The sequence below is a fragment of the Oncorhynchus kisutch genome, linkage group LG18, assembly GCF_002021735.2.
Source record: "Oncorhynchus kisutch isolate 150728-3 linkage group LG18, Okis_V2, whole genome shotgun sequence".
Classification (NCBI taxonomy): Eukaryota; Metazoa; Chordata; class Actinopteri; order Salmoniformes; family Salmonidae; genus Oncorhynchus; species Oncorhynchus kisutch.
In genome coordinates, this window is record NC_034191.2 from 46252626 (window position 1) to 46275567 (window position 22942).

Here is a 22942-nt window from a genome sequence, read left to right on the forward strand (position 1 = left end):
GATGTAAGAGAAGAAATACGTACTGCCCTGCTGCGCCAAGCAGAGGACACTGCAGTTCTGATATGCATCAAGTGTGAAGACTTCTGCCTGAAGCCCATACATGCCGCAGCGCACATGTTGGACCCCAAGTAATGCTGGCAAGAGCATCCTGTCTCGTGCAGAGATCAACAAGGCCTATGGTGTCATCACTACTGTGTCTAGCCACCTTGGCCTGGAAGAGGGCAAGGTTCTTGGCAGTCTTGCGAAGTACACTTCCAAGCAAGGGTTTTGGGATAGAGATGCAATATGGCAGTCATGCCATCATATCTCATCAGCCACCTGGTGGAAGGGACTTTGTGGATCTGAGGCTCTCAGATCCACAAAGGATGATGGAAAATCATTTGTGGATGATGTTGCCTCCATCATCCTCCAAATTCCACCAACATCAGCCACCTCAGAGCGCAACTGGTCCTTGTTTGCGAACACACACACCAAAGCACGCAACAGGCTGACCAATACAAGGGTTGAAAAATTGGTGGCCATCCGAGCCTGACAACGAGCCATCCTCAATAAGGTTGGAAAGTGACAGTGAAGATGAGGCCTAAGAGTCTGATGTTCAAGAGGTGGACATTGAGGAGGTCCAGGGAGAAGACATGGAAGCCCGAGAGGAAGACAACCAAAGCTTTAGTTTCTAGACTATAATTTTAACAGATTTATGTTGAAAACGTTTTTGGGAGATGCGATGGATCATTCAATATTCCCTTTCTTTTGTTGTTCAGTGAAATCATCCCATGTGAAGAGTCAACTCATTTAATTAAAGTTCAATTTGTAAATCAATTATTTATTTTTATTATAGAAGGATTTAATCATTTGCAATTGTCTACATAAGGTAAAATATTTATGTTTTTGTCTCCAAATGATATGGTACATATATCCAATGCAAAAAAACAATTACATTTAAATGGGGTTAATATTAATTTGCATATATTCCCATATATTCCTGTTAAATCCCACAGAAAGTTTCCTGAATATTCCCCAAAATGTGCAACCCTACTAAAGGTTAAATAAAAAATAAACGACATCTTGCATCCATCAAACATTAATCCCTCCATCCTTACATCTAACAATTGAACATAACGATAATCTCATTTTCAAAAATTTTATCAGATGGAAGAGGATGCATATACCTCAGACATGAATAACAAACTCTCAATCTGTTAACAATATTTAATATGTTTTTTATTAATTTTAAAAGGATATGCTTAGATCCATTCATTCAGTTGACACTTATTGTAATATAAAATGGAATGTGGACAAAAAAGTAACATGAATGTCTTCATAATATGGTTTTTCTCCAATATTTTTAAAAAATTGCCTTTACAGTAATGCATCCAAAAAACCTTCTACATTTAAGTCAGGCACCACTTTCAATAAGGCACACACTGAATTTACAAATTGATATGCTTTGCTTGGCTTACGGGCCAAAACGGGTTTACTATTTCCACAAGTTGACAACCTTGCCCTTAGTTTTCAGTGAAGTGAAGAAAGGATATGCCAAATTTCATAGATAAGTGTGATATCATCCAGTACTTACACTGATTAGTGTGCAATAGTACATAGAAAATAAAATAAAGTTGACACTTAAAGCCAACAAGCTGTAGAACTCTACATTCTCAGGGTACAGTGCGAGGTTTGCATGATAAAGAAACATGTACATTTGAATGCTTGCTACTAAGTGGTGTACGTGTTCAGTTTTTGTTTCATTGTAAACTGGATAATGCAGAGAATTTAAGTCGAAATATGCATATTATTTACCCTTTCCCCTTTGATGCTTACTTGCATCATGTATACAAATACTACAGGGAACCTAATAATAATTTTCTTTGATATATTTAAAAGGCAGTCTTGTGGAAAATAAAAGCTAATCATTTCTCCTCAATAGAGGGCTTGACTACTGAATTGCAAAATGATACTTTTATCATGCCTTGCTAAGGGTTACTGTGATTGATTAGAAATGTACAGTAACATCATTGCATAAAAGGCTATATCGCTTATCCAAATGCAAAAGGTACTAGAAACAAACACTAAGCTTTTCAGTTACTGATTTCGTAGACAAAAAGTTCACACTTTTTATTTCTCAAATCTAAAATATTTATCATGTATTCGGAATACACTTGAGTACCCAGATTAGGTCAACTTCCTAAAGAAGAGACTTGCACTGTATTGAGTTTTGTATTTAAACCCACCTCCTCACTTTGTACAATTATGTACAGCTACAGTATATCATTATCAAATGTTCTTTCTCCTGCAAAAGATAAACATCAACAAATGTGATACTACATTTGACGCTACCAAACTGATGGCCGACTGACATAGAATATCAATAAATCATCTGAATGAGGATGACCGACTGTTATTGTGGTGCATTGTTGAGTGCTTGTGTTGCTCCATGGAATAAAAACAACCAGCGATATCCTTCCCCAGTGGTCACAAATCCTGGTCCCAATGTGTAGGCTTTTATTCTAGCCTGACACAAACACACCCATCTCAACTAATCAAGGTCATGATAAGGCAATTAATAGAATCCGATGTTTTAGTGCTTGGCGGGAACAAAAGGCGGCACAACTGGTAGCTCTCCAGTACTAGGGTTGGTGACCCATTATAACCGTTGCTGATACAAACTGACACAAATAACAATGCAAGTCTAAAAACAAACAAACATAGGATGTGGTTGGATCCTAGGTGTTTTAGCTCCAGACGTCCTGCGAGTACCGTCCCTTGGTCATCAGTTTCTTGATGTAGTCGGTGGCCTGAGTGCGTGTCATGCCGCCCAGCTCCTCTGCTATCTCATAGAAAGCTGTCTGCACATCCCTGGCCATGTTCCGCGCATCCCTAAAAACAGGAGCATTTCTCTATAAGACATTTGTCTTTTAACCCTAGTTTGAGGATTTTTGTGAATTCGGGGAGTGCTTTCAAGAAATATGTCAATTCAATTTCAATCCATTTTATTGCCAAGGTGCAAATGTTACTGGCGAGGATCCTTCCTTACCCGCAGATGTATATGTGTGCATTGTCTGTGTGGATCTGCCTCCACAAGTCCTCCTTGTTGGTCCTCAGGAGATGCTGCACGTACACCTGGCGGGACAGCGAGAGGAAACAGATCTATTACAACATCCTCTTGAGCTTCCAGTCTTCACACAAACAAAAAACAACCTTGCAAGGAAACGTGTTCCTCTTCCTTCATGAGATGAGGCAGCATAAAATCAATCCCTCAGGAGGTCTAGCCTAGGACTCTGTGTGGAGTATGTATTGACCATCCCCACTAATAGTACACCCCCAGTGGTACTGAATCTGACAGATTTAGATCCCGGTCTATAGTACCAACAACCATGATTGGCAACACTCAAGAACGCTATGGAAATATGATAAGGATTACAATCTTGTCTTGGTGTCCCAACTGCAGTGTGTGTAGGATCAGATAACATGGTCATATATGGCTATCTATTTAATACATGTCATATTCTAGCTAACAGAAAAGCATTGTTCACCCTTTTTAATAATAGTTTTTTAAGGTCCTAGTGCTGAATAACTATAACTAATAAAACAAGTATACCTTTTGCTCCTGGTCCCGAGAGAAAGCCACGTTGAGCTTTGTGATGACACCCGCCTTCTCAGCCTCCTCCAACTCCTCCTGGTACAGATAGTCCTCCTCCTTGTGCCTGCAGCCACAGTACAAGGCCGTCTCCCCCACCTCCTTGCCTACAGAAAAAAAGCAGACCAATTGGCTTACTTGTATCCATACAAGACAGTTAAGGTGCTTTATTTTAGTCAGTGTGACACAGAACATGACAACTCCTAAAATAGTACTATGCAGCATAACAAAACAATCAGGAAACCAACACAAACATTTCCATGCGTCTATGGCAAGCTTCTATCATGGTGTCTACCATGTACCTTGCTCTTTGAGCCACCCACGCTCCTGGATGAAGCCCATGAAGGGAGCGATGCCGGTCCCAGGACCGACCATGATGACTGGGTTGCTGGCCTTGAAGGGCAGGCGGAACTGGGACTTGCGGATGTACATGGGGACCGTGGACTTGTGGCCGTTGTCCGCAACCAGTTTGTTCTTCAGCCAGGTGGTGGCCACTCCCTTTGTGAGGCGCCCGGTTTTAGTTGTGTATTCCACCACCACAGCACAGATGTGGATGCTATTGGGGTGGACCTACAAAGAGAAGGCAATCATTAACCACTCTTTTTAGATCACACTATTGCAGGTTGACCGACAATGGACGCTTAAAGGTCCATTGCAGCTGTAATCTCTGGGTATCAATTAAGTACCTGACTGTGATTTATGTTTCATTTTAATTGAAAACAAAAGCTTCTTAGCAAAGAGGAATTTCTCAAGCAATAATTTTGCTAGGACTGTCTGGGAGTGGTGTGATTGGGAAGGGGAAACTGAAAATGTTCCGTTATTGGCAGAGAGGTTTGGAACTCTTTCTTATTGGCCTATTAACTAATTTACCGGATGGTGACGTCACCATGGAAAGCACAAACTCCCATCCAAACAGGCAGAAAGTTTTGGCTGTCTTTTCAAACAGATTTTACACTGAAAGGGCATTATCATTATCTCAATTTCAAAGTATTACTCCAACCTCAGTGTGGAAATACACTACTGGTCAACAGTTTTAGAACACCTACTCATTCAAGGGTTCTTTATTTGTACTATTTTCAACATTGTAGAATAATAGTGAAGACATCAACTATGAATTAACACATATGGAATTATGTAGTAACCAAAAAGGTATATTTTATATTTCAGATTCTTCAAATAGCCATCCTTTGAATTGATGACAGCTTTGCATACCCTTGGCATTCTCTCAACCAGCTTCATGAGGTAGTGACCTGGAATGCATTTCAATTAACACGTGTGCCTTGTTAAAAGTGCATTTATGGAATTTCTTTCCTTCTTAATGTGTTGAAGCCAATCAGTTGTGTTGTGACATGGTAGCGGTGGTATACAGAAGATAGTCCTATTTGGTAAAAGCGCTATGATGAAACTGGCTCTCATGAGGACCGCCACAGGAATGGAAAATACAGAGTTACCTCTTTGCTGAGTTACCAGCCTCAGAAATTGCAGAAATTGCAGCCCAAATAGATTCAAGTAACAGACACATCGAGGCAGACACATCAAGGCTGTGTGAATCAGGCCTTCATGGTTGAATTGCTGCAAAGAAACCACTACTAAAAGACACCAATAAGAAGAAGAGACTTGCATGGGCCAAGAAACACGAGCAATGGCCATTAGACCGGTGGAAATTTGTCCTTTGGTCTGGAGTCCAAATTGGAGGTTCTTTGGTTCCATCCGCCGTGTCTTTCTGAGGCGCAGGTTTGGTGAACGGATGATCTCTGCATATGTATTTCCCACCATGAAGCATGAAGGAGGTGGTGTTGGACTAGTACCAAAAGGTTGCAAGATCAAATCCCAAGGTAAAAATGTAAAAATCAAGGTAAAAATCTGTCGTTCTCTGACCCTGAACAAGGCAGAAAACCCACTGTTCCTAGGCTGTCATTGAAAATAAGAATTTGTTCTTAACAGACTTGCCTAGTTAAATAAAGGTAAAATAAAAAAAGTTAAAATTATGGTGTGGGGGTGTTTTGCTGGTGATACTGTCTGATTTATTTAGAATTCAAGGCACATTTAACCAGCATGGCTATCACAGAATTTTGCAGCGATACACCATCCCATCTGGTTTGGGCTTAGTGGGACTATCATTTGTTTTTCAACAGGACAATGACCCAACACACCTTCAGGCTGTGCAAGGGCTATTTTACCAAGGAGGAGAGTGATGGAGTGCTGCATCAGATGACCTGGCCGCCACAATCCCCTGACCTCAACCAAAGTGAGATGGTTTGGGATGAGTTGGACTGTAGAGTGAAGGAAAAGCAGCCAACAAGTGCTCAGCATGTGTCAACTCCTTCAAGACTGTTGGGAAAGTAATCCAGGTGAAGCTGGTTGAGAGAATGCCAAGAGTGTGCAAAGATGTCAACAAGGCAAAGGGTGGCCATTTGAAGAATCTCAAATATAAATATATTTTGAATTGTTTAAACCTTTTTTAGTTACTACATGACTCCCTGTGTATTGTTTCATAGTTTTGATGTCTTCACTATTATTCTGCAATGTAGAAAATAGTAAAAAATAAAGAAAAACCCTTGAATGAGTAGGCATTCTAAACATTTTGACCGGTAGTGTATATTTCCCTAAACACAGGGAAATCATGTTTTTGACTGCACTGGGCCTATAATAATACGTGGTCGTTTCACATTATCTCAATACAATTTATAGTGGATGACAGCGTCTGCTAAATAACTACTGTAAATGTAACAAGAAAAATACATGTATCGAGGAGGAGTTAGGTTGTGGGGTCATTAGGGGTGATGTACTGGGGTATATTCACTAGAAACCATAGTTTTGGTACAATGCATGGATACACCCCTGTATATATCGTCACCTTGGAGGAGGAGGCAATGGAGTAGTAGCGAGCCTGCAAACGGGGCATGAGCTCACACAGGTGGTCGATGGGAGGCCGCAAGGAAGGCAGATCCTCCAGGATGGCCAGGATGTTCCTGTTGTCTTCCAGCACAAAACTCTGGTACAGAGCCTAGTAGAGACCACAACAACACTTAGCTGGGACAACATGGAGTAGGTAGAAGTTGCCCCTAACCACTGATCTGTAGTCAGGCATCTGGGTCAGATATATTTACCAGAGGGTCAGATATATTTTACCATCCTCCTAAATTGGTTAAGGCTGGAGTTAGATCTGTGCTTAAGGGCAACTTTTCACATGTGTTATAGGCTTATCAGGGTTGTGGTCAATTCCATTTCAGTTCAGCCAGAAAGTACATTTAAATTCAAATTCAAATTTTTCTCAATGCTTTTCAAGATTGCTTCCTGAATTGACATCGAATTGACCCCAACCCTGAGGTTTAAGCGTACTTTCCCACTACCAATAACCCATCTTGAGTATGTTGAGGAAATCTTGACTACTTTTAGAATAGGAGTAGAGAGGTGATAAGTTAACACAGTGTCACAGCCACACACCTTGCCCTCGGGAGCAGACGAGGCCATCTTGCGCATGTTCTCCTGGTCCTTGGGGTCAGTGGCGTACTGGGCCAGCTCATACAGGACGTTGGTGCGAGGCGGATGGATGATGTCCAGGTAGTGGGTCAGAGCCGTACGGTAGGTGGTGGGGCAAGGGAATGGGTGCTTCTTATTGGACTCCTCTGATAAACGGCATCAGATAGCGTCACATTAACATTGGTTATACATTAAGGGACAGTTTCTACAGATTAAGCTCAATCTTGGACTAAAAAGTATTTTCACTAAAGCTTCTTTTTAGTCCAGGACTAAGCTTCACCTGGGTGAAGGACACCGAACCTAAGATTTAGAGTAAAAAGAGCAGTTGGTGATTTCACAAAACCTTCTCCTTCAAAAAATGTTAATACAGGGAGAGTAACATTTCAAGAGATGTCCAAACAGAATGTGTGTTTAAGGATCTTCAAAAGACATTGAGAGATTTTCGGAGGACTCCAAGTCAAGGTGTTGCATCAGGTCAGTGCCGCACCATCAAGGTTGTTGAGAGAGATAACGGAATCAAGGTCCACGCCAAGGATCTGTCCCAGCTTGTTCACGATCACTGTGTCATTGGTAGGGTAGACGGCAACGTGGTCTCCCGACTCATATCTACAAAGACAGAATGACAAAGGGTTTTCAAGTCATCTTTCCACGATATAAAAAGGCACCATTTCATCCAAGAAGTGTAGCCTATTCATTTTAAGGAAATACTGTCTGTGAGGTAGATATAGGTTGATAACTATACAAAGAAAGTTACGGCTCTCTTGGCTCTCTCATTTACCTAATCTTGGAGCCTGTAATGTCCACTTCAAGGTGCATGAGATGCCTGTCACCTGCTTTGTTGAGCTTGCGGTTAACAGTGACTGGAGCCAGGAAGGGGTTTTTTGCATCAAAAGGACTGGGGGGGAAAAGATCAATAGAATTTCATACCAGTGAACTGTACACATCAGTATGCAGAGACAACATGAGGTAAATCATAGAGGTGAACATCGACGGATAAAGCAGTGTCGCACTTCAGCGTTCCAACTAGGAAATCCCCTTTAGCTCCACTAGCGGGCAGTAATACTTGTTTAGAGAGAAATCTATAGAACACAAAACTCTGTAGCAAATATTGTAATGATAAGTGAAGAGGATGGGGTAGAATAACTCACGGTTTCTGGGTCTCAAAGCTCTTCAGACGGCCCAACTCTCCTGTGTACACCTTGTTCATGTTGATGTCATTATGCTCCTTGAGCTCATACTGACGAACGCTAATGGAGAGCGAGAAGGCCTACAGTTAATCTGCAAATCACTCCTTCCATACTCTGTGTGTGAATTGAGGGAAAATGAGAGAGATAATTACAATAAATTGGCATAAATACCTGGAGTCCTCTCCTGAAGCCTCCACTCCAAAGTGCTCACACATGGCTGGCCAGAACTGCTCCCTCCATGTCACAAAGTCCTCCTCCAGGCTGACAAATTAAAAGAAGCAGAAACACCCTCTTATCAACCCCCATTTCCATAATTTGGCCATCATTTTGATCTCAACATCGGTCACAATTTCATTACGGAGAGATTCTAGGTTATGTCCGAATTATCTCTCCTTCCTCCCAAAGTGTGCAATCATTCACTTCCATTCACTGATTTTAAAGGACATGACTGGTATAAGAAATATGGTGTAAACTCCCATTAGTGCATGCCTCCACCAGTCCAACGCCTTTAGATTTGTGGGAAGTAGTAAACAAGTGCACTCTTCAGGAGAAAATAGATATTGGGACGCACCCCTCCAAAGCAGCCTCACTCACTTGCCGTCGTCGTCTCCCATGCCCAAGTCGAAGACCCTCTTGGCTCCCAGTTCCTCCAGCCTCTTGTCTACGTACGCCCCCATGGCATTGTAGTGTTCATATGTCTTGTTGCCCAATGCAAACACCTGCAGGGAGAGATGTCAACAGTCACTTCTAGTTTATAAAAAAAATATTTAAAAAAATAACGTTCAACATATTCAATATAAGATTGTATACTATATAAAACACAGAGACATGCACATACCTTGAACGCAAGCTCCTACACTGTACACTGTGAACGTCTATCATCTTTCATTAAGTGTAATTAATGCTGTCTTTCAAGTCTAGGACAGAAAGACACTGGCAGGCAGTGGAAGGAGCCCAAGTGATCATTCAGAGTGCCCGGCCAGATTGCCTCCAGTCAGAAGTGAAATTCTTCATCCCATTGAGGGCAGGAACATTGGACCAACTCCGACAATGACCAACCAGCCAGGATGGCACGCATGTCAGCTATGGCCGAAGCAAGAACTCAACCATACACATAAAGCCTATTTTTTGGATGTTAGCATAACTCATCTCGGTCTCACACTAAAGTTCATCCATGTGAAATACACATTTGAAAGTGAACGCTTGGCTAATGTACAGTTGAGGACAGAAGTTTACATATTTAATGATGTCATTAAAACTAGTTTTTCAACCACTCCACACATTTCTTGTTAACAAACTATAGATTTAGCAAGTCGGTTAGGACATCTACTTTGTGCATGACAAGTAATTTTCCAACAATTGTTTACAGACAGATTATTTCGCTTATAATTCACTGCATCACAATTCCAGTGGGTCAGAAGTTTACATACACTAAGTTGACTGTGCCTTTAAACAGCTTGGAAAATTCCAGAAAATTATGTCATGGCTTTAGAAGCTTCTGACATAATTTGAGTCAATTGGAGGTGTACCTGTGGATGTATTTCAAGGCCAACCTTCAAACTCAGTGCCTCTTTGCTTGACATGATGAGAAAATGAAAATAAATCAGCCAAGACCTCAGAAAACAAATTGTAGACCTCCACAAGTCTGGTTTATCCTTGGGAGCAATTTCCAAATGCCTGAAGGTACCATGTTCACCTGTACAAACAATAGTATGCAAGTATAAACACCATGGGGCCATGCAGCCGTCATACCGCTTCAGGAAGGAGACACGTTCTGTCTCCTAGAGATGAACGTACTTTGGTGCGAAAAGTACAAATCAATCCCGGAACAGCAGCAAAGGACCTTGTGAAGATGCTGGAGGAAACAGGTACAAAAGTATCTATATCCACAGTTGACATAAGCTGAAAGGCCACTCAGCAAGGAATAAGCCACTGCTCCAAAACTGCCATAAAAAGCCAGACTATGGTTTGCAACTGCACATGGGGACAAAGATAATACTTTTTGGAGAAATGTCCTCTGATGAAACAAAAATAGAACTGTTCGGCCATAATGACCATTGTTATGTTTGGAGGAAAAAGAGAGAGGCTTGCAAGCCGAAGAACACCATCCCAACCGTGAAGCACGGGGGTGGCAGCATCATGTAGTGGAAGTTCTTTGCTGCAGGAGGGACTGGTCCCCTTCACAAAATAGATGGCATCATGAGGACGGAAAAAATGTGTATATATTGAAGCAACATCTCAAGACATCAGTCAGGAAGTTAAAGCTTGGTCGCAAATGGGTAATGACCCCAAGCATACTTCCAAAGTTGTGGCAAAATGGCTTAAGGACAACAAAGTCAAGGTATTGGAGTGGCCATCACGAGGCCCTGACCTTAATCCTATAGAAAATGTGTGGGCAGAACTGAAAAAGTGTGTGTGAGCAAGGAGGCCTACAAACCTGACTCAGTTACACCAGCTCTGTAAGAAGGAATGGGCCAAAATGTACCCAACTTATTGTGGGAAGCTTGAGGAAGGCTACCTGAAACATTTGACCCAAGTTAAGCAATATAAAGGCAATGCTACCAAATACTAATTGAGTGTATGTAAACGTCTGACCCACTAGGAATGAAAGAAATAAAAGTTGAAATAAATCACTCTACTATTATTCTGACATTTCACATTCTTAAAATAAAGTGGTGATCCTAACGGACCTAAAACAGGGAATATTTACTGGGATTAAATGTCAAGAACTGAGTTTAAATGTATTTGGCTAAGCTGTACGTAAACCTCCGACTTCAACTCTATGTGAATGAGGCCAACAGGAGTTTTTCTTGGGCAAACTCCTGGCCCTGATTATGAAAACAGGGGGAGGAGAGAGCGAGAGAGAGAAAAAGATAGTCACAGTATAGTTGACTCCATTCAATTGCCCGTCGGTCTCCTGCAGCCAGTCATAGAAGTCCTGGGCGTTGTCTGTGGGGTCTCCCTCACCATAAGTGGCCATACAGAAGATGGCCAGGGAGTTGCCAATCTCAGCCAGACGGGACAGCTCAGACTGTGGATTAGAAGATGCCTGGACATTAGATATTTGCCATTACATGTGCTGTATGCCATTCACGGCACTATTAGCTTTTCAACTTTATGGAACAGGACCTTGGCTCAAGAGACTAATATTGTTAGGAGGGGTACAGTTAAGCCACCTTTGAGCTATACAGGTATGAATCCTTGTTGGTGCTGCCGGGGTGGCAGTATAGACGCCTTATTAGACAGGGTTGTCATAAATGGGTTATTAGAATCATTATTATACTAAGGTTGTTTTCACATTTTTATTTAACCTTTATTTAACTAGGCAAGTCAGTTTAGAACAAGTTCTTATTTACAATGACGGCCTACCGGGGAACAGTGGGTTAACTGCCTTGTTCAGGGGCAGAACGACAGATTGTTACTTTGTCAACTCAGGGTTTCGATCCAGGAACCTTTCGGCTAGTAGCCCAACGCTCTAACCACTAGGCTACATATTCCCTGTATGATTAGGATCTTGGAGCTTTTGGTACTCTGATCCATGCTCTAAAGCCTGTGTGAAACACTAACAAACCCCCGACTGAAGCGAATTCTGGACCTGTGTAAGTAGCGGATCCAAGACCCAGGACCAGAGTACCAGGTATTGTGACGTGGCAGCACAAATCGCATGGTACTTTTTGCCCATTGTAAACAAGCTAGCTTGCTAATGTCACGTAGAATTCAAATCGCACCCGAAATGATTATTTCCAGGTCTTGTGAAAGCAAAACCTATTTAGCATAATTCTCAAATGATCCAGAAAAACAGAACCAGGATACAGAATTTCATATGTAACCATATAAACACTGATATAGGAATGTTGTTAATTAGTTACCATGTCGTATTCCTCGGGGTCGGCGGCCATACCCTTCATGCCGTAGCGCTGGGCGTCTTTGGACAGCCGGTTGGCAAACTCCTCGCCCGTGCCTGTCTGAGAGCCGTAGAATACCACGATGTTCCTACCCTGGAGAGGGAAATAGCAGCAACACTTGGAATGAGGGCCAGGAGTTTTTCCTGACCACATGACCTGGCGGCCAGGAAAAAACTCCAGGCCCTAGTTGTAACCAAATACCAACCCACCATGTTGCCATTTAACTTTTTGTTGTCCAATAACGAGGTAAAATATTATATTATACAGGTTAGAGCATTATGGTCTGTGATAGAATAATTAAATATACTGAGTATACCAAACATTAGGAACACCTTCCTAATATTGAGTTGCATCTCCTTTTGCCCTCAGAACAAGGTGTCGAAAACGTTTCCCTGGCCCATATTGACTAACGCTTCCCACAGTTGCGTCAAGTTGGCTGGATGTCCTTTGGGTGGTGGATCATTCTTAATACATACAGGAAACATTGAGAGTGAAAACCCCAGCAGCATTGCAGTTCTTGACACAAACCGGTGCACCTGGCACCTACTACAACACTCCATTCAAAGGCACTTAAATCTTTTGTCTTGCCCATTCACCCTCTGAATGGCACACATACACAATCCATGTCCCAATATAGTACCACAGTATGAGTCATAATACCCATAAAACCTAGCGGTCAAACAGGGAAATGGTTCCAATAGTTTTTCCAGCATAATCTTTTCCCACGGGGGATTTTAGAAACACTTAAAATAAGGGCTGTGTTTTGTGTAGGATTACTCTGGCGTGACATTTTGATAACCATGTAAATCTCTAGGACAATGTGACTATATTTACCCCCCCCCCCCCCCCAAAATGAATCGCTAATTAGCTGCTAAAGAACTACAAATGCAATAATGATCTGGACGAGACTGCCAAATCGAGGCAAAGGTAAGCATCTCTGGATTAACTAATGTTTGCTAAATGAATGAATGAATCAATTGGCTACATTTCACAATACCGTTAGCAACGGTGTCAGCTAGAGATTACATGCAGGAGCTTGCAGTGATTTGTAGTTTTGCATGATGTCTACATTGATGCTATTTAGCATTTTATAAATGAGAGTAAATAGAGCTGAACATATTGCTAAAAGTCACCTTGTGCGAGAGAGACTCACATGGTTATCAAAATGAAACGCCAGGGTAAGCCCACACGAAGCATAGCCTTTATTTTAAGTGTTTCTAAAATCCCCTATGGGAAACATGAATGGTGAAAAAAACTATTGCTTTTGTGGGTATTATGAAACCTCCACTGTTGGGCTCTATGGTCTCAAGGTTGAAAAATAATTTTTTAACCTGACTCCTCCCCTTCATCTACTTATTGAAGTGGATTTAACAAGTGACATCAATAAAGGATCACCTGGTCAGTCTATGTCATGTAGACAGTGAGCAACAGAGACTAAACTACATGATGTCGTAAAATACCATAATTGTATTCATTTCACCTTCTGATATCTGGGTACTTTGCAGCCAAATCAACTATATACATTTCTCAAGGTTAGCTAGTACGGCGCAGAGGAAATGTTCAAATACTATTTTCTTCCTGGATTGCCAGATGGGCAGGGTTTTCACCTTTTTGACTATTCTATTGGTTCTATTGTACCAGACAAGCTCAATCAAGCACAGAAAATATTTCAAAATTATTTTAAATAGTATTTGAACCCAAGTCTGGACTGAGGAGTCCGGAGGATCCACTGCAATCCGTCCTCTACCTAATAACCATTATGTAAAGTCAGTCTAGTAGCTAGACCATTATCCTTCCCACACCCAAAACACTGAAAAATAGAAAAACTCACTGTTTTCTTCATCTTTTCAATAAAACTAGTCTCTTGAGTAGAAGGTGCTCTGAAAGAAAAAGGAGACAAATGTTATGCACTTCCAAAGTCTATAAAGAAAATCTTGCACTGGAACAATTATTCTTTCACCACTATCTGCTGGGACATAAAACACAGCAAACCAATGATGCTTTTCAAAAGCAAGAAAAGCACACATGTCTAGTACAGGGACCAAATGGTCACTTTTCACACTAATGGTTTATCACCAGGGGATGCAAAATAATGGGAATGTTACAAGCATGTCATTGGAGGACCCTCAAACTTTCCTATAGCCTCATTGCCTCATTGATCTTGTTTAAAACCTCTTAAGGATCTCTACAGATAGGTGTCCCACCCACTGAACGGTTGAGCTAATGTGCGCTAATGCGATTAGCATGAGGTTGTAAGTAAACAAGAAAATGTCCCAGGACATAGACATATCTGATATTGTCAGAAAGCTTAAATTCTTGTTAATCTAACTGCACCTGTCCAATGTACAGTAGCTATTACAGTGAAAGAATACCATGCTATTGTTTGAAGAGTGCATAGTTCTGAACTTGAAAAATTATTGGCACATTTGGGCAGTCTTGTCAAAATTTTGAACATATATGCAATGGTTCATTGGATCAGTCTAAAACTTTGCACATACACTGCTGCCATCTAGTGGCCAAAATCTAAATTGTGACTGGGCTGGAATAATACATTATGGCCTTTCTTTTGCATTTCAAAGATGGTAGAAAAAAAAGTTGTTTTTTCTTCTTTGTATTAACTTTTACTAGATCTAATGTGTTATATTCTCCTACATTAACTTCACATTTCCATAAACTTCTAAGTGTTTCCTTTCAAATGGTATCAAGAATATGCATATCCTTGCTTCAGGTCCTGAGCTACAGGCAGTTAGATTTGGGTGTCATTTTAGGTGAAAATTGAAAAAAAGGGGCAGATCCTTAAGAGGTTTTAAGAGCCTATTCTCACTACGAGAGATTGCTTAGAGATTGAGAAAATACCCTCGGCTAGACCTTTTACTGTAATGTAAACTTGTTAACTTGTCACCTCTCGACCGCTACTTCTGGAGGAAGCACATGTCACTGGCCCCACAGTTGCCCCCCTCCATGCAAGGCAGTGTTAAAAAATTGTCTCACTGAGTCCAACACTCCTACAATAAACATCATAATAGCAGAGCAGTATTTTTAAAACAGCTGAAATGTTTAGACATTTTCCTAATATTTTATTGAGTTTTTACCTGAAATTGCAGTAACAGCCTGTTACATTGTAATGTAGGCGTAGCTTTAAAAAATAAATACAACTGTCAATGGTTCTTGGCTGGCTGCACTGAGCCAAGTAAAACAGCTATTCTCAACTCCCCAGTGAATTATCCACATTTTTTTTCACAATTAGCTTTTACGCAATTAGCTTTTTTTTGTAAAGATTTGCATTATATTGATAAAAATAAAGCTTGGTTAGTTCTAATTTTGTACGGCAGGCCTACTCTACTTTTATATTCGTATGAGAGGGTAATCATACATTTTTTTATAGGCTAACGTTACATGTTAGCTTTAGTAACTGTGCTTTTGTATTGAAGCTAAAAATGTAATGAGTGTACAGACGTGAAAATAAACCCTGTCTGCACATGCTTGTGAATTGTTGCATTCAAGAGTGCAATATGGTTAAGATGAAAAGTTGCTTGCATAGTTGAATAGTTTGTGAAGCATGCTTTACTGGCTAGTGACTATACTGGGATATTTACCGTAAATTTAAGCTGCAGAGCAAGACCGTTCATTGCCCCCGAACCCTCTCTTGGCACATAACGTTACATTGCTAATGTAAATTTAAAAGGTTATGTACATATTATGAAAATGTAAATCTCGTCACGGTCCCTCTGCTACAACTCTTCAACGTGAATATGCCCCAAGCCTAGAGTTGACTGATGTCCTCTATCTCTTAAGTAAACACAGAGTATTGTAAAAGGTTAAGCGGGGTAAGGTGTTTGGCAAGGCCAATGATGAAACAGGGTCCAATACAGCATCCTCCCTGTCCTGGCATTCTTTTAAAAGGATATTTTTCTCAAAAAACATGAGTATTTCATTAATTAGTCCCCTTGATACAGTCCCCCCCCAAAGTGTCCATGTCAGCAGTTAAGTTTTCAAAACAGAGCACTTTCAATAAAAATGGAAAAGTGTTTTTTTCATCATATGATGCATTTTGCATCATCACACTTTCTGCTGCATAAATATCCCTGGCTGTAACATGACTCACATAATTTTGTTTCTCTATTTCTTCATTTCCTTTCCAATTTACTCAAGTGTTACTGTCAGGCTAGGGTGAGTAACTTCAGTGAAGTATGACAGGCACGCAAGCTTGCAAAACAACCTTTTAGCTCAAAAGGGTCGCTTTTGGTCTTGAATCTTTCCCATATGTCCATTTTTTTGATGACTCAAAAATGTAAATTGACATTTAATGTCAAGGATTAACCTTGAAAGTGTCCATACTGCAACATTTGACTATATGAGAATGTCCACCATGCATATTTCCTTTTGTAGTCACATTTGAGTAAAGATGGTGTGAAGCTGACAACTTGCAAATACATAAAGATGTGAGAGCTATCCCATTTTGTACCATATGACACAGTCTAAACAGGGAACTGCACTTTAGACTGGCCTCATTTTAAATTTAGTTCGTAAAGAAATGCTAGTGGCCATGACTGAACTCAAATGTGAGTTGGTTTCGGGTTTGATGTGGGTGTCCCGTGTGTGTGTTCGCAGTTGGGAAGATTTACCTAAATTATTAGCTTCAGCCATATGGAATTGTTTTAGGATGGTCAAACCAATGATCCTTTAGCTATTTGATTTGATTTTTAGGACCCCTTAAGGTATCAAACAATCATTTTGATACTGCTATTAACCCATAGAAACGCATTGAATAACAGCTTCAAACATGGATAAACAGATCGTCCTTCAAATCTGAAGTGCCTGTCCTATATCTGAGAGATAAGATTAGGAAACTATATATGTTTTTGTTGCATTTAACCCCTTATTTTAGGCACAATACTAACTCTTTAAAAAACTTAACCAGCTACCTTCAGACTGGTCTGGTACGTGTTTGTGAAAGACTCATATTTCCACAGAGGGGTCAAATTAGTGTGTAGCACAAACCGTTCAGACAGAAGTTGGCAGATCAGATGTACCGACTTCAGACGAGTCCTGTGATGTTTGTGGGAGCCGTAGAGCAAAACGGAGAATGCCATCGTGTTCCTCACATCTTTCCATTGAGGTGTTATAATAGCTTGGACGATACAGATGTTTGTGAGAAAAGATTTTCGGGACGTTGCATGGTTTGACAAACACCGCTCTAACTCTGCCACCTTTCACTGCAGTGGATTGAGATACAGCCCATGCAACAACAAAAAAAAAGATCTCTAGGTTAAACTGACAGATTTTGATGGGGATTTTTTTATGATGCTAATTTGATTAACGCAAGGCCGCGGACTCTAGGGGGTTAAAAGCAACTAACATATTTATCCTACTGTAAACCTCAGTAATTTAGTTTCATCATTGCATTCTGTTAATTTATAAAGCCCTTCTGTGAAAACTCCTACCCAACATCGTTACTAACCTATAGAAGCACGAGATTCCATACCCTGTCACAGGAATGGCTAATTCTTGAAATTACTTCTGTCACTACAGATTTAGGTCTCTGTCGCTACAGATCGCACCTCACTAATGGAATAATCTTCAGAATACTATATCATCAGATTGTTGGTAGAGGACCTCTTCACCGAGGAATTATTATTTTTCTATGACTGTTTTTTTGTGCATTTTTCTTTGTTTCCCATGCTCGTCTTGGTCTAGTCATGCAGAGCTCCGTCGAAAAAGAGACATTGGCCTCAATGGGACTACCCCTGCCTAAATAAAGGTTAAATAAATACATCTGGGGTTTGAACAAATAATAACAAAAAAATACACTGTCTCAGGCTGGGGGGGATGCAACAGAACATGTAATCTAGAGTGGTCACACACACACACACAGGGAATGCTGCACCTTTCCTCCAAACGTCATCAGACGTCAAATGAGTGGACAGCTGCAGTATTCTATGCAATGAAATGGGCACAAACAATCACCAACAGCAAACATGAATTACAAATTAGTAGGTATAGGCTAGTCTGAACGATTTTAGACAATTCAGTAGTGTGTAAACTGAAGCAGCTTAAAATCAGTTGAGTGACAGACGAGTAAGGTTTTTGGTAAAGACTGGGAAATAAATGCTTGTTCTCAACTAAATGACTTCTGGCCCTATCACCCTCTTGTTCACACTCTCTGCCAAAGATCAACTGTTACAAGTACCCATGATATTTAATAGGTTGAAAATGGTGGAATGTAAGAATTTATAGGCTAATGCCTCTCGAATCCTTTTTTTTCTTTCCCTTCAAGCGTAACTTCTGTGGTGTCATCACTCCAATGGAAATATACAGTAGTTCCATGTACAGATGTAGGATCTAAATTTGAGCCAGTTGAACCAGTTTGCTACAGCAGGAAAATAATCTTGTAGCAACAGGAAATGTGAATTATTATGTGGATTATAATTAATGGAACATTTTTGTAGGGGTTGATACATTTTTGATGAAACAAATAAAAAGTCTGACATTTTAAACTTTAGATGCTTTTTAAAACCCTTGAATACACTACAAGTTTACATTTCCTGATGTGCAGGAAAATTCTCAAACAAAAGGTGATCAAATTAAGCTCCTACATCTTCAGCAAGACATGACATCCACAATCTCAGGTTGTTCTGAAATTGTTTCTGTAGTTGGCCGTTTCTAAGATTAGCATTCCTGAAACAGTTGAAATGCAAATTTGATCTATGAGAAATTAAGAGTGCACCCAAATTGGCCATTTTAATTGATAGAATTCAGATTTTAAATAACAGTACCCAACATCCAATTTGGACCAAACTTCTTCCTGTAGATGAGCGAGACATGAGGAATCCGAAAATAAATTGCCCAAAGTCACCCACGGGTCTCTCCAGAGATGTTAGATCGGGTTTAAGGCCAGGCTCTGGCTGGGCCACTCACGGACACAGACTTCTCCCAAAGCCATTCCTGGGTTGTCTTGGCTGAGTGCTTAGGGTCATTGTCCTGTTGGAAGGTGAAAAGTCGCCCCAGTCTAAGGTCCTGGGTGCTCTGGAGCAGGTTTTCATTAAGGATCTCTCTGTACTTTGCTCCGTTCATCTTTCCCTCGATCCTGACTAGTCTCCCAGTCCCTGCCACTGAAAAACATCCCCACAGCATGATGCTGCCACCACCATGTTTCACCATAGAGGTGGTGCCAGGTTTCCTTCAGATGTGACCCTTGGCATTCAGGCCAAAGAGTTCAAACTTGGTTTCATCAGACCAGATTATCTTGTTTCTCATGGTCTGAGTCCTTTTGGGTGCTTTCTTGGCAAACTCCACCTGGGTCATCATGCCTTTTACAGAGGAGTGGCTTCCATCTGGCCATTCTACCATAAAGGCGTCCACTGGTGGAGTGCTGCAGAGGTGGTTGTCCTTCTGGAAGGTTGTCCCATCTTCACAGAGGAACTGTCAGTGTGACCATTGGGTTCTTGTCACTACCCGGACCAAGGCCCTTCTACCCTCTATTGCTTAGTTTGGGCTGGGCGGCCAGCTCTAGCAAGAGTCTTGGTGGTTCCAAACTTCTTCCATTTAAGAATGATGGAGGCCACTGTGTTCTTGGGGACCTTCAATGCTGCAGACATTTTTTGGATCTGTGCCTCAACACAATCTTGTCTCGGAGCCCTAGGGACAATTCCCTCGACCTCATGAAGTGACAAACTGTCAACTGTGGGACCTTATATAGACAGGTGGGTGTCTTTCCAAATCATGTCCAATCAATTGAATTTACCACAGGTGGACACCAATGAAGTTGTAGAAACATCAAGGATGATCAATGGAAACAGGATGCACCTGAGCTCAATTTCAAGTCTCATAACAAAGGGTCTGAATACTTATGTAAATGTAATATTATAGTTATTTATTTCTAATTCATTTGTAAACATTTCTAAAAACATGTTTTCGCTTTGTCATTATGGGATATTGTGTGCAGATTGAGAAAAAACATGAATTTAATACATTTTAGAATAAGGCTGTAACGTAACAAAATGTGGAAAAAGTCAAGGAGTCTGAATACTTTCCGAATACACTGTAGATCACAACATTTGCTTTGCAACTTTGGGTAGAAATCCAATAGATTTGGCTTATGATGAAAATAAACTGTGTGGTCATTCTCACAATTCAAACCATTCCACCATGAAAGCATTTCAGTTTGTCCTTCTTATACGCTTATACTCTTTGTATGTAGATTATTCCCTTTAAAAAAGGCATGGATTAGTTACTGTTAGACGATGGTTTCAATTGTCTTCAATGGTAAAATTCCCAAACACACACTGTACAGTGTTCTGCGAAGACATGTGCAGCTTCGCTGAGCAGCTCAAGCCCTTGGTTCACCTGGATAAGATTGACCCCAAGAGACACATGTAAGAAGGGGTGGGTTATGATAAACTTCCATTGGCTGTCATAGACAAAGTGGAGTTTTTATTCCTGGGTTGGGTTTCGGGCTGTCCCCGACTAAATGTATTTTTCCATATAGAGACACACCCTATGTGTTTTAATAAAATCTACTACATCCACTAAACTACATCCACTGAGCTTGTCTGATGCTTTAAGCTTACGGTTTGATGAAATAACAAAAATTCCTTAAGAGGGCGCAAGAGCTCTAGATAACCAGGATAAAAATAAAAATTACCTTACCCAACTATTCTACTCCCGCTCTTGCTGGCTTTCGCATTTTCTGCCATTACTCCCCTGAAGTTGACGGTAATAGGCTACTACACGAGTCGGCTGCAACATTTCTCATGTGGAATGCCAATTTCTACCGATCAGCATGCCAGTTATCGTTTCATATGCACATTTTCGTGAAACAGCTTCATTTAATTTATAATAATTGTCTTCATATCTCAAAATCATTGTCATGTGGTTTATCAAAGTTCTATCCAAATCTAAATTTAAAAACAATACCCTGATAAAAATAAATATCCTATAAATCACATTGACTACATATGGCCTGTCTGCAACGAACTTGCTCTAGCAAACTTGGTCAAAATATTGTACAGCTGTAGGCTATTTGCGCAAGGGATCAAAAGCAGTGCTCGTCTTGGGCAGGAGCTCACCAGAGCGGAGTACCAGCACCTAAAATGTTCTACTGCTTAAGCTCTTGTTCCTCTTATAGAACATTAGCTCAAAAGTATTGTGGAGCTCCTGCACCTAAATATAAACAATATCAGCACCCAAAATGAGTACCAGAAATGATTTCAGTCCAAGTCAAGCGCTGATAAGAAGTAATCAGGTTGGCATATTTTATGTTTCCACTGGATCAGAGCATGACATTACTCCCTTTCACGCTAAGTGTGCAAAATATTTTTCAAATACACTGAGGAACTATTGTAATTGTCAAAGGATGTAAAAACAGACTTTGTTCACTTTGAGAAGCTCCACAGGTTATTAGTGGTGATGTGTTAAGCCAATTAGAAAAACTATCAGATCCCCAAAATGGGCATGTTTATATGCCTTCATTTGCGCACAGGCCAGGTAGCCTATATACCTACTTCTATGCGTGTATGTCGTTACTCAACATTCACAAGTGTAGCATAGGTTGTGTACTCTGCAAACATCGTGTCCACTCCGACAATGAAAGGGAAGACTGGAATAACATTGAATGCATGAACAGAAACTACTGTAACAAACATTGTAGATTAGAAATTATAGGGAATTAACATTAATTGTACTATTGGTGATATATTTAATGAGGAATTGATATACACTAACAATCAAACGCAAACAATTCACACAATGAAGTTATGAAACAATGAATGTGCACAAATTGGCAGGAGAGAGCAGTACATTGTGCATCTTGGCGCATAGTCAATACGACGTCTGCATTGGCCATGGAGCGCATGTACGGTGATATGGCCTCAGCAGAAATGAGGGGATTCATACTTCTTGCGCTTCACGGAGCAGTGCAGAGCTGTTGTCAAGGAAGTGAGTGTGTGTTTATATAGGATGCACGACCCCCACCTACAGTGAACCAATCATGTAAACGCAGAGCTATACAGATTGGGCTGGCCATGACAGGGTCTTCCAGGACAACCTTGTCCGTGGCTTGATTCATGCGTTCTTCACAAAGTAAATCTGCCGATTCCAGCCTTGCTTAAGCACCCCCAGATCTTCACCGACCCTCCACCAAACTTCAGTGGGTGCAAAACACTGTGGCTTATAGGCCTCTCCAGGTCTCGCACCCACTGTGAAATTTGGTGGAGGATTGGTGATGATCTGGGGGTGCTTCAGCAAGGATGGAATCGGGAAGGTTTGTCTTCGTGAAGGACGCATCATCTTGTCCATGACACCAGTATTTTATGGTATCACAATTCCAGTTTACATACACTAAGTTGACTGTGCCTTTAAACAGCTTGGAAAGTTCCAGAAAATCATGTCAAGGCTTTAGAAGCTGCTGATAGGCTAATTGACATCATTTGAGTCAATTGGAGGTGAGTCATCTGTACAAACAATAGTATGCAAGTACACACCATGGAACCACGCAGCCGTCATACCTCTCAGGAAGGAGGCGCGTTCGGTGTCCTAGAGATGAACGTACTTTGGTGTCGAAAAGTGTAAATCAATCCCAGAACAACAACAAAGGACCTTTTGAAGATGCTAGAGGAAACAGGTACAAAAGTATCTATAGCCACATTAAAACGAGTCCTATATTGACATAAGCTGAAAGGCCACTCAGCAAGGAAGAAGCCACTGCTCCAAAACTGTCATAAAAAAAGCCAGACTAC

The 22942-nt window shown here is 40.8% G+C and overlaps 1 protein-coding gene across 3 annotated transcripts in view; it reads right to left on the minus strand.

Annotated features, from left to right (window-relative positions):
- Positions 1–1191: 1191 nt before the first annotated feature.
- The window catches only part of LOC109908842 (NADPH--cytochrome P450 reductase), a 61955-nt gene continuing 40204 nt past the window's right edge, over positions 1192–22942 (minus strand). For 2 of the 3 annotated variants that reach the window (XM_020507567.2, XM_031796165.1), the window contains exons 3-16: positions 14038–14086; positions 12171–12299; positions 11183–11332; positions 8896–9020; positions 8473–8562; positions 8263–8361; positions 7893–8009; positions 7602–7720; positions 7079–7260; positions 6489–6638; positions 3934–4201; positions 3593–3738; positions 3029–3114; positions 1193–2871 (exon numbers count right to left, since the gene is read on the minus strand). In XM_020507567.2, the coding sequence (XP_020363156.1) occupies positions 2727–2871; positions 3029–3114; positions 3593–3738; positions 3934–4201; positions 6489–6638; positions 7079–7260; positions 7602–7720; positions 7893–8009; positions 8263–8361; positions 8473–8562; positions 8896–9020; positions 11183–11332; positions 12171–12299; positions 14038–14086 (1855 nt within the window). In that variant the 3' untranslated portion in view covers positions 1193–2726. Of the gene's footprint in view, positions 2872–3028; positions 3115–3592; positions 3739–3933; positions 4202–6488; positions 6639–7078; positions 7261–7601; positions 7721–7892; positions 8010–8262; positions 8362–8472; positions 8563–8895; positions 9021–11182; positions 11333–12170; positions 12300–14037; positions 14087–22942 lie in introns of all 3 variants that reach the window. The other variant, XM_031796164.1, reaches the window with a different exon arrangement.